The sequence below is a fragment of the Astatotilapia calliptera genome, chromosome 6, assembly GCF_900246225.1.
Source record: "Astatotilapia calliptera chromosome 6, fAstCal1.2, whole genome shotgun sequence".
Lineage (NCBI taxonomy): Eukaryota > Metazoa > Chordata > Actinopteri > Cichliformes > Cichlidae > Astatotilapia > Astatotilapia calliptera.
The window spans coordinates 25010344-25021350 of record NC_039307.1 but is presented as its reverse complement, the minus strand read 5'-3'; the positions used below and the strand labels follow the sequence as shown (position 1 = coordinate 25021350).

The 11007-nt window shown below is 40.7% G+C and overlaps 1 protein-coding gene across 3 annotated transcripts; it reads left to right on the top strand.

Annotated features, from left to right (window-relative positions):
* The first annotated feature begins 6303 nt into the window (after positions 1-6303).
* LOC113024336 (aminoacyl tRNA synthase complex-interacting multifunctional protein 1-like) lies at positions 6304-10721 on the top strand. Of its 3 annotated transcripts, XM_026171313.1 has the most exons (5): positions 6304-6756; positions 7455-7636; positions 9533-9701; positions 9823-9848; positions 10135-10188. In XM_026171313.1, the coding sequence occupies exons 1-4, from the start codon at positions 6351-6353 to the stop codon at positions 9843-9845; spliced, it is 780 nt and encodes a 259-aa protein (XP_026027098.1). In that variant the 5' UTR covers positions 6304-6350; the 3' UTR covers positions 9846-9848; positions 10135-10188. The 3 variants fall into 3 exon arrangements, with proteins under 3 accessions (XP_026027098.1, XP_026027096.1, XP_026027097.1); XM_026171311.1 differs by lacking the exon at positions 9823-9848 and having other exon boundaries at positions 10135-10721; XM_026171312.1 differs by having other exon boundaries at positions 9823-10202.
* The last annotated feature ends 286 nt before the right edge of the window (positions 10722-11007 follow it).

Genomic DNA, 11007 nt, shown 5'->3' with positions numbered 1-11007 from the left:
TTTTGTTGTTGTTGTTTTTTCATCTAGTTTTTTTTTTTTTTTTTTTTTAGATTAATTGCTTTTTAAAGAAGGTCTCGTAAATGTCAGCCGAATTTAAAGCTCATTTGGGTCCATTTCCTCTTACATTCCTGCAGCCATGCACACTGAAGAAGCACAAACCCACCGATATAGTCATTGGAGCCATCGGGCTCTAACTGCTGGTTCTCTCTTTAGTCATTTCCAAGAGCTCCTGCAGCTGACTCTATTATTTAAGGCATATGGTCAAACTCATTCTTGCTTTGGTCAGTCAATATCTGTATGTGCAAATATCTAAGTTTCAGAAATAACTGGTGTTAGGAGGCTTATATTGTAATTCTTTATTTGATAGCTATGATCACTACACTCTAGTAAAAGTTAAAATATTCAGGTTGTGTCTGCAGTTTTTCATTTTGATATAATACCTACAGGTGTAAGCTTGACAGTTTTTAAGTTTCCTTGTTTAACTGGAAGATTTCACAAATTTCCATTTTTATAAGCACTTATATAATAAAATGAAATCAGAGTTTTAAATCATCTGACAGACTGCATTTCTTTTGTGTTGAGGACATGAAGGTTAACAAAGATCCTGATTTTCACTAGAGACATAGCAGCTGAAATCTCACCCTACTGGGATCGTTAATCCCCTCATGCTACATGAGCTCAGGCTAAAAATCGAACAGCACAATACAAAGGCATACCCAAAAGTTGTTTGTTTTACCCTCTGATATTTTAAACTCTTGGATTTTCTTTTCTATCATCATGTCTCTAAGGCTTCCATCTAATTGTTTGCTTAGTTGGTACAATGACAAAGTAAAGCAAAGTGCATTTATTTACAGTGCTACATGGCTGGGCTTTGGTTGTGTTGCCAAGTTCAAAAATAAAAAATAAAAATAAGGTTTTCCACAGTTTAAGGCCTTTTTGTTACAGAGCAACTTAAACTGCGTGATGAAGGTCCCTTTAAATCATTTCCAACATGTTTTCTGGAAAGAAAAAATGTAATTGCAACAATTTTGGGGGAAAATATAAAGCTCTTCTTAAACTTTATGTGAAAGTGGTTAGTGTCAATAGAAACTAGTTAAATGGCCTGTATTTGTATAGCGCTTTACTAGTCCCTAAGGACCCCAAAGCGCTTTATACATCCAGTCATCCACACACACTGGTGATGGCAAGCTACATTGTAGCCACAGCCACCCTGGGGCGCACTGACAGAGGCGAGGCTGCCGGACACTGGCGCCACTGGGCCCTCTGACCACCACCAGTAGGCAACGGGTGAAGTGTCTTGCCCAAGGACACAACGATCGAGACTGTCGGAGCCGGGGCTCGAACCGTCAACCTTCTGATTACAAGGCGAACTCCCAACTCTTGAGCCACGATCGCCCCACCCAGTTATCCTGCCTTAAAGAGACATTTTCTTTTTTTCACCACCTGCCACATTTTAAAAATCAAAATCAAACTACATTGAACAACAAACTTACATATTTTACATAAAAATAGTTTCATTAATGATGCATGTAATATAAATAATATGTAGTTTAGTTTATGCTTGCTTGTAGTGCGATTATCTCTGAACTTACCTGAAATGAATCATCACGTATCATCAATACTCTATTTTCCCAATAATTGTTTGCAAATCATTTTTCCTTCCTCTTCAAAAAAGAGAAATCCTCAAGAAATATTGGACTTGTAAAATAAAGCCTTATCCAGCATTGTTTTATTACTGGTAGCTTAACCAGGGTGTGCTATTTCTTTTTGATCTGTGTGGCTCTTTCTGATTGTGTTAACCTTTCTATATTGCTATATTGCACTTTAACACTCCAGTGAATGGTGAAGACTGAAGCCTTCTTTTAAGGTACAGCTTTAAAGACAGAGGGCTACAGTAATGAAAATGGGAGATGAGTCAGTTGTTGCTTACAGTATATCATTGTATTTTTTTTTTTTAAATCTTTACTCTGTGGATGTGAAATGGATGGTATCAATATATTGTAAACTATATACCCAGCAGATATGAGACCAGTTCTATTTTGTAACCTAAAAACAATGTAAGTGTGATTACGAGTGTCTCTGTTCCTTTCTTGTTCTATACATGATGCATGTGTAGGAATGTCTTTGACTGTCTGTTATGATAACTTTGAATCGGGTTTTTTTTTCTTCTAACTTTTACAAACCTGTCTGTTTTATGTACAATAAAAAAATGATACACACAAAACAATGACAGCACATAGTGATATATATATATATATATATATATGTATATATATATATATATATATATATATATATATATATATATATATATATATACACTGAACAAAAATATAAACGCAACACCTTTGTTACTGCTCCCATTCCCCATGGGATGGACGTAGAGACCTAAAATTCATTCCAGATACACAATATAACCATCCCTCCCAAACAGTGGTCACAAATCAGTCCAAATGTGTGGTAGTGGGCACATCTGCTATATTGAGATAATCCATCCCACCTCACAGGTGTGCCACATCAGGATGCTGATCTGACATCATGAGTAGTGCACAGGTGTACCTCAGACTGCCCACAACAAAAGGCCACCCTGGAATGTGCAGTTTTGTCTCACAGCAAAATGCCACAGATGCCACAAGCAATGAGGGAGCGTGCAATTGCCATGCTGACAGCAGGAATGTCAACCAGATCTGTCGCCCGTGCATTGAATGTTCATTTCTCAACCATAAGCCGTCTCCACAGGCGTTTCAGAGAATATGGCAGCACATCCAACCGGCCTCACAACCGCAGACCTCATGTAACCACACCAGCCCAGGACCTCCACATCCAGCAGGTTCACCTCCAAGATCGTCTGAGACCAGCCACCCAGACAGCTGCTGGAACAATTGGTTTGCACAACCAAACAATTTCTGCACAAACTGTATCTGGAATGAATTTTAGGTCTCTACGTCCATCCCATGGGGAATGGGAGCAAAAACAAAAGTGTTGCGTTTATATTTTTGTTGAGTGTATATATATATGTATATATATATAAATTTAAAAAAAAACTTGTTGGACAATGACACTTTTTTTAAAACCAAACAGTCAATTCAATCAATGTGTTCCTCTTTTATTCCATGATTTAGCAGATAAAATATCTGGATTGGATTCCAAAGGCTGATTTGTCACTTTTCACTAAAACTCTCAATATGAGGTCCAAAGAGATCTGGAGCCAACTCAATCTGTTCCATTGTTAAAAAGAAGGAATGCACTGGCCAGCTGACCAACACTGGATCAAAGTGCATGATGACAGAATTCTTGTTATGGTTAAAAAAAACTTCACAACATCTAAGCAAGTTAAAAACACTCTCAGGGAGATGACATGTATCATTGACTGGAATAAAGATACGCCTTTATGAATCTAAATACACAACAAGGTGCAAACCACTGGTTACACTCTAAAGCAAGAAGGTTAGCTTTGACTTTCCCTGTAAACTTAAAGTGCCTGCAAAGTTCTAAAAAAATGAAAACTAACAGACAAAACAACTCTTTGGACAAATGAAAACAGAATGATGTGAAGGGAAAAATTTGGAGAAGGTGAGAAACAGCTCATGAACATATCACATATCTCATATCATGTCATCTATCACACATGGCAGTGTTAATGTTATGTTATGGGCATCTCTGGGTCCCAATGGAACTGGGTCCCTAGTGTTTACTGATCATGTGACTGCTTCAGTCACATCTTCATTCTTTGATTTAGTTTGATGCCACTGTGGTGGTGTACCAAGAAAAAAAAGGAAAAATTGTGTCTTCCTCCGACAAATAATCGATCTAACTATGTCATCTTACTTTCAATCAATCAATTTTCCTGTAGACTCCTGGTGGAGCATGGGGCCACCAATGGACTCTGTTCTGGGCCGTTCTCTTCAGCTGGGTCCACGTCATTCCGGCAGTATTATGCATTACGCTCTCGACAGATCTTCTCCACGTCTGTTTGGATCTCCCCACTTTCCTTTTTCCTTGTGGGTTCCAGTCCAGTGCTTGCCTTGTGATGTTGTCGGATGGTTTTTGGAGTGTGTGGCCTATCCAGCCCCATTTTCTCTTCTTGATGTCTTGACCGACCGGGTTCTGGCTGGTTCTTACTTTAGTACTTCAAAAAATCACGTGTGACACCATGGTGAAAACTGATGTTTCGTATCCATCTGCAATTTCACATGTGGAAAATAATATGAACATATCCTCTTTCAAACACTTATATTCATAGACACATGAATATTTGCTGTATGCAACATTCTCTTATTAATGCATTCCTTGGTCACCTTTGTCAAAAAGTAGGAGACCAGTAAAGAACTTGGTTCTCCTGTGACTTCCCTTTATTTGTTGTCACTGTGGACATCTGTGGTGAAGTAAACAAATTCAAGTTGCTTCCCTTAATGGTAAGCTGTTACACTGAGAGGGTTTAATGCACACTGGTCTGCCAGTTTGAGGTCATAATAATGAGGGAGGAAAGCACTTACACTGGAGATCAAACTAGGAGGTTTAAATGTTTAATGGGGCTTTCATGGAGGCACAACAGATGCAGTAGTCCAAAGTAAAACTTTTATGCTCACACAATGAAGAAAACTGTGATCACGGCTATTGTTAACACTCAAAATAACTACATGTCTCTGTGTGTTTGTGTGTTAAATGAACAAAACAAAAAAAAGCCTCATAAAAGAGTTGCATTGACCACAATGCCCATTTTCAAGTAAACGATGTTTAAGAGCAGCAGATTTTAAAAAAAAAAATCTTTATTCTGAATCAGTACATAGTCTAACCTTCTCACTTGTCTGACATTCTCCAGGGAAGTTGAATAAGTGGAAATGGGGGGGGGGGGGAGTATCTTCAAGAAAATACTTTGGAGCACGAACACCCATACAGTGTGTCAGAGAGCCAAGCACCATTCACATGTCTGTAGGTATTAAAACTGAGGACATGTTCGGGAGAATTGTGTGCAGTTGGAGGAAAACGGAATAGCAGTTTTGCTTTTTTATGAGAAAAATAAAATCTGAAAAATAAAATCTGAAAAAAAAACCCCCAAAGAATTGTGGAAGTTTTTTAAAAGACTTGAAGACTTTAATTCTTTAAGGAAGCTAAAATTTAATATCTATAGATAGATAGATGGATGGATGGATGGATGGATGGATGGATGTTTGGATCATCAGTCGGTCAAACTGAAACTGGAGCACAAACTTCTTGGAAGCCTGCACAGCACCCCAGAACATTTGTCATACAATTTCAGGAAAATTGCTCCAGAAAGGACAAATTCACTCTGGAAATCCAATTAGCTAAGGTGAAGTCTGTCAGACACAATGTATAATTTTAATGCATTCATTCACTGGAGTGTGTTAACCATAAAAAAAGTGGGGGTGGATTGGGCATGTTGTATAAAGTAGTTTTAACAGTGGCCTCAAGTAGAGTAGAAAAGCATTCACTTCCGCTTATCCTTTTCGGGGGGGTGTTGGAGACTGACTAGCTGTCTAACGACGAGAGGCAGGACAGGACAGGCCGCCATCTGTCCAAGGGCTAACCCATAGACAGAGACAACCATTCACGCTCACATTCCCGCATTGACACCTATGGGCAATTTAGTGTTTCCAATGAACTTATTTCCACATGGTGGAATTGAACTCAGGCCCTTCTTGCTGTGGGGCAACAGTGCAAAAGAATAGTGGGGCAGCAAGGTGGCACGGTGCTATACCCGAGTAGAAAAGCGCTAGAACTCAATTAAATTTTATTTATATAGCGCCAAATCACAACAGCATTCGCTTTAAGATGCTTTATCCTGTAAATAAAGACCATACAATAATATAGAGAATACAGAGAAAACCTTAAAAATCAAAGACCACCTTTCAGCAAGGCGACAGTGGGAAGGGAAAACTCCTTAGCAAGAAACCTCCGGCAGAACCAGGCTCGGTGGGGGTGGGCATCTGCCGTGACCACCGTTGTGTAGGTAAATAAATTATACATTATAAGAGCTTAACTACGGTCATTTGATACTTTTTTTACTATTATTGTTTTTATTATTTATCCTGTTGCTGTAACACAGAAAAGTATGTTGCAGGATCAATCTATGTGTTCAAAGAGCTTCTCAAAGTTATTTTTTTTATTTGCTTCTCGCTTGTTTGCATCACGTTAAAACACTTTTAGGTCATTTGAAACACAATCCAGCCCGTAGTGTCACTGAATTGCTATTAGTCATCATACGGGGGCAGTAATATACCCGATAGTGGGCTATAGTTAAAATTAGCCCTGAGAGCCAACCGTAGAAGAAGAAAAGGGGGAGCGAAGCTCCAAGGCGGAGGAGGCGAAGGAGGAGGAGGTGGGAATCGATGCAAAAGCAGTCTGCAAACATTTGCAGCACAATGGGTCGCAGCGAGGAGCTCAGTGAGTTTCAGCGGGGCACCGTGGTGGGATGCTACCTGTGCAAGAAGTCCGTCCGTGAGATCTCGGCGATGTTAAACCTGCCCCGGTCCACTGTCAGCGCCGTGATTTTAAAGTGGAAGCGTGGAGGAATAACGACGGCACTGCCCCGGAGCGGCCGACCGCACAAGCTGAAAGAGGAGGATCGCCAAGTGCTGGAGAGAGTGGCGCTGGAGAAGTGTTTGCCCTCCATAAAAGCGCTCACCGCCGAGTTTCAGAGCGCATCCGGAGCCAGCGTGAGCTCCACCACGGTGCGCAGGGAGCTTCATGAGATGGGTTTCCGAGGCCGTGTGTCCTCATACGGCAAGCCCAAAGGTGCGTCCACCGGGAGGCCTGGAGAATGAGGAATGCAGCAGCTGCATATACATACGAGTGTAATATGTAGTGTCCGCATACTTTTGCCATTTCCCCTGATTATCCTCCTGCATGTGATTGCTGAGCGTCCATGCGTTTTGTCTGTTTACCTGGCTCCTGGGTGCAGCGATTTAGGGTTATACCGTTGAGAACGTGGGTGATGGTGATGATGATGATGATGGTGGTGGTGGTGGTGTGTTCAAAGTATACCCACCTGAATCATAAACTTAGCAAAAGCACAACATTCAAGCAGAATAGGAAATTAAAGTTAAGTCTGATTCCACAATTTCTTTGGTTTAATGTTGCTTCACATGGATGGAGTAAGGAGTGACCTGAAGCCAAAATACTCCCTGACACCTGTAGGTAGTATTACATAGCTGAGTTTATAGTTGTAGTTTGTGGTAGTTGTAATAAAGAGAGCTGTGTCATCTACTAAATGGATCACGTAGGAGAATCCTGTGAAAGGTGGGGAAGTTGAGTCAAACCGAGCGTTTTCTTCATTAATCCTTAAAACTTTAGATTTTTAACAGCAAAGATTTTCTTTACAGATGCAGCAAATCTGTCGATTCTTATATTAGAGGAGCACACACCATAAGGAAAATCAGTTGCAAAGAAAGACCGTGTACCCTGCTGACACTGCGGCATTTCTTTCATGCCAGGAGTGCCGAAGGTGGCAAAGAAGCAGGTGGACGTGTCCCGCCTGGACCTACGTATTGGACGTGTAGTCACGGCCCAGCAGATTCCAGACACTGACGGGCTGTTCGTGGAGCAGATCGATGTGGGAGAGGCTTTTCCCAGGATGGTGGTCAGTGAACTGTCTCAGCACGTACCTGTGGAGCAGGTAAATATCAAGTATTAATCTAGTGTTGTTTATTTCAAGATAAAACTGTTTACCGGTCATCAATGTTTTAGATGACTGAATAATCTACTTTTTTTTGTTTCCCTGAAGCCTGTGTGATATATTCAGACTGCTCATTTTATCGAAGTAACAGCCCAAAGCACAAAGATACTGACAGTGTAACAATATCTTTTGAATTGTTACACTCTACACACTCACTTTGTTAGGTACACCTGTTCAGCTGCTGGTTAACAGAAATTGTAATTAATCAGCCAATCACATGGCAGCAAGTTGTTGCATTTATCCATGCAGACATGGTCATGACCACCTGCTGAAGTTCAAACTGAGCATTAAAATAATGGGGAAAAAAGTGACGTAAACACCACAGCGTCCATGCTTTTGTGATCACAGTGTACTCCTCTTCGGATGGATGCTCCCAGCAGGATAACACACCATGACACAAAGCTCAGATTATCTCAAACCTGATATTATCTTGAACATGACAGTGAGTTCACTGTACTCAAATGGCCTCTGCAGTCACCAGCACTAGCAAGGTGTACTTAAGAAGTGGCCGGTGACTGTAGTTTAAGCTGCCCTATTGAGCCGATTCCCTCTGAGGGACGACAGTGTAAACTAAACTGAAAGTAGGATTTGTCTTCTTTTTTTTTTACTTACAAATTTAGGAAGACTCCACACCTGAATAAGTGACAGGTGCATAGTGGGAAAGGTCTTTGTGAAGAAAAAAACACATTTTCTGGCTTACAGGTACTGAGAAAACTGTACCTGACGAAGGTCGCGTAGACCGGACCATTAAAAATAATGGTAAGCGGGAAGGTCTGTGAAGGTTATACTTTTTTTTTCCACCTTAAAATTGTGATTTAGTATTTTTGTCTACATGAACATCAGTGTGTTATTTTAATGGCTGAGGTGGGCAAACTGAATATTCTGGCTGTAACCGCCTCTGTTCTTCTGGAATGAGGGTCATTTCACTGGTCTTAGTGGAAAAGGCCTGGCTCCCAGTTTGTGTCCCGTAAATGCTGGACAGATTTCAGGTCAGGGTACTTTGTGGTCAAGTAACAAAAGCCATCACTTAACTGTCTTATATTTAGAGGAACACTGTCATCTAACATATCACTGTATGGTAGTTTTGTTTGGTTGGGGTTTTTTGTAAGTACCAGGACATGTCCAATTATTCCGTTATTCAAATTAGGGTTAAGATTTAACACCTCGATGTCAATCTTCCGTTTGTTTTTGAACGCCTCTATGTAGTATCCTTTATTTTATTTTAGAGATGGAATGCTTGAAGCTCAGAGCCTTGAAGGAGGAAGATCTGTGTAACTGTGAACAGTAACAGCCCAAAACACTATTATGTTTACTTTGTTATAAATTAGTATACTGTGTACACTCACAAAAAATAATAACAAAGGTTTTAAAAGGTGATTAAAAATAATAGCATTAAAAAAAATCCTCAAATTGCTGACAGTGGTAATGTTTTCTAATACTGCCACCAGAAAGACAAGCATAGTCTTTTGAAGTGTTCTTTAGGCTGATTTTAAACAACTAAAGTCACCAGTATGGCTAAAATATCACGATCGCCTCTTAGGATTTTTGATCCCAAGTGCCTAACTTTGCTGCACCAGTTCTGGGAAGGACATTCCAGCTTTTCACACCTCTGCAAAGCACTGGCCAAAAGCACTGACATTATTCTTCAACATCAAGCATTCGTCATCTCATTGAGAGTTCTTGATTAGAAAATCAATTAGACTGAACACCGAGTGAGAATTTGATTCCAATAATACCGTCCTATTTGATTTCGGATGTTTGTTTGTTTTTCCCATCAACTTTACCGTCATTTGCTGTTCTCGCTTGAACATGTGGACTCTCCTGCCCTTCGTGCAGATGCAGAATCGTATGGTGGTCCTGCTGTGTAACGAGAGGCCAGTGGAGACGAGAGGAATTGTGAACCAGGCCATGCTCATGTGTGCCTCGTCACAAGACAAGCTGGAAATCCTTGATCCTCCAAACGGAGCGATACCAGGGGATAGAGTGACTTTCCAGGGATTCCCAGGTACTACAGCCTCACTGCTGTAGCTTCCTGCTAAACCTATTCTCAGCCAAATAGTCATAATAGATGTGCGCTCAGCAGATAGTGCTGATCACACGCCTCATTATTTTCCTCTTTTCATCAGTGTTATGGAGCCTCAGTATTTAGACTGTGAGTACTGCACTACTTTAACACGACACACAAACACAAGTTTCCTCCAACTCTGCGAGGCACCTTTGGTGAGAATCGGACTGCAGGCTGAGAGCAGACATCATTCCCAAACTTCACCGTTGGCTCTTCTGAGCTTTTGTGGTTGGATGCATGCAAATCCCTGTAGCCATTTTCCATGAGGATGCTGTTAACAGCAAACCTCCTGGAATCACAAACCCTGCAAGTGTCGAGGTTTACTGAAGTACACAGGGGATTCTAATTTCTCACAATGATGTCTTTGTTGCAGGGGAGCCCGATAAAGAGCTGAACCCCAAACAGAAGGTGTGGGAGCAGGTTCAGCCAGACCTGCGCACAGACGGCCAGTGCGTCGCAACCTACAAAGGAGCTGCCTTTGAAGTAGCTGGAAAGGGAGTTTGCAAAGCCCAAACCATGTCTGACTGTGAGATTAAGTAAATGATCAGTTCTCTGCAGCCTTGCGGGATCCAAGAAATTGCGGAAAAGGATTCCCAGAATAGTGGAGACTGTTATTTTAACGCCCACTGTCTGGGGGGACATGTCCAGAAAACAAAATCACACAGGTGTGATGCTGGGTGGTCACGTAGTTTTTGCTATAAAGCAAGTGAAATAATTGCGAGGTACCCGATGTTGGATGGACTTGAGATTTACTTAAATTACTTTTTCTTTTTTTTTTTTTAACAGAAAAAAAAATGTAGTTTTGAATTTGGCCAACTGAGGGCACTAGCATACCCCATCACAATGTGCAATATGTGTCTTGGTGGTTTGTTCACATGAGAGCATTCACCACACAGGCTGCCTCAGCGTAGTGAAAAGAAAAGGGGAAAATCCTTTTTTCTTTTTTTTCTTTTTTTTTATTCTGGGAACTCTTTGTTAAAATGTTGTTTTCCGTTAAGACATTTAAAGTGTTTTCATTTTCATTTAACAAGGCATGAAACTGTTCAGAAGTCCCGTTTGAGAAACGGGAGATTGACTGATCTCGTTGGGGGTTTTTTTGTTTTTTGTTTTTTTTTTTCATTGATGAGTGAGAATGAACCGAAAATCAATCCATCATGAAACAGACTTTCCACTGACTCCTACATGTTGTTTAGCAATCAACAAAGTCTGTGATTTTTGCTTCTGTTAATCCAGGAAGTGTTATCTT

Excerpts from the sequence above, each read along its gene's own strand:
- LOC113024336 (XM_026171311.1), top strand. The coding sequence starts at position 6,351 with ATGCAAAAGCAGTCTGCAAACATTTGCAGCACAATGGGTCGCAGCGAG. Across the intron at positions 7,637-9,532 it reads AGCACGTACCTGTGGAGCAG|ATGCAGAATCGTATGGTGGT; the intron begins GTAAATATCAAG and ends CCCTTCGTGCAG. Across the intron at positions 9,702-10,134 it reads GACTTTCCAGGGATTCCCAG|GGGAGCCCGATAAAGAGCTG; the intron begins GTACTACAGCCT and ends TCTTTGTTGCAG.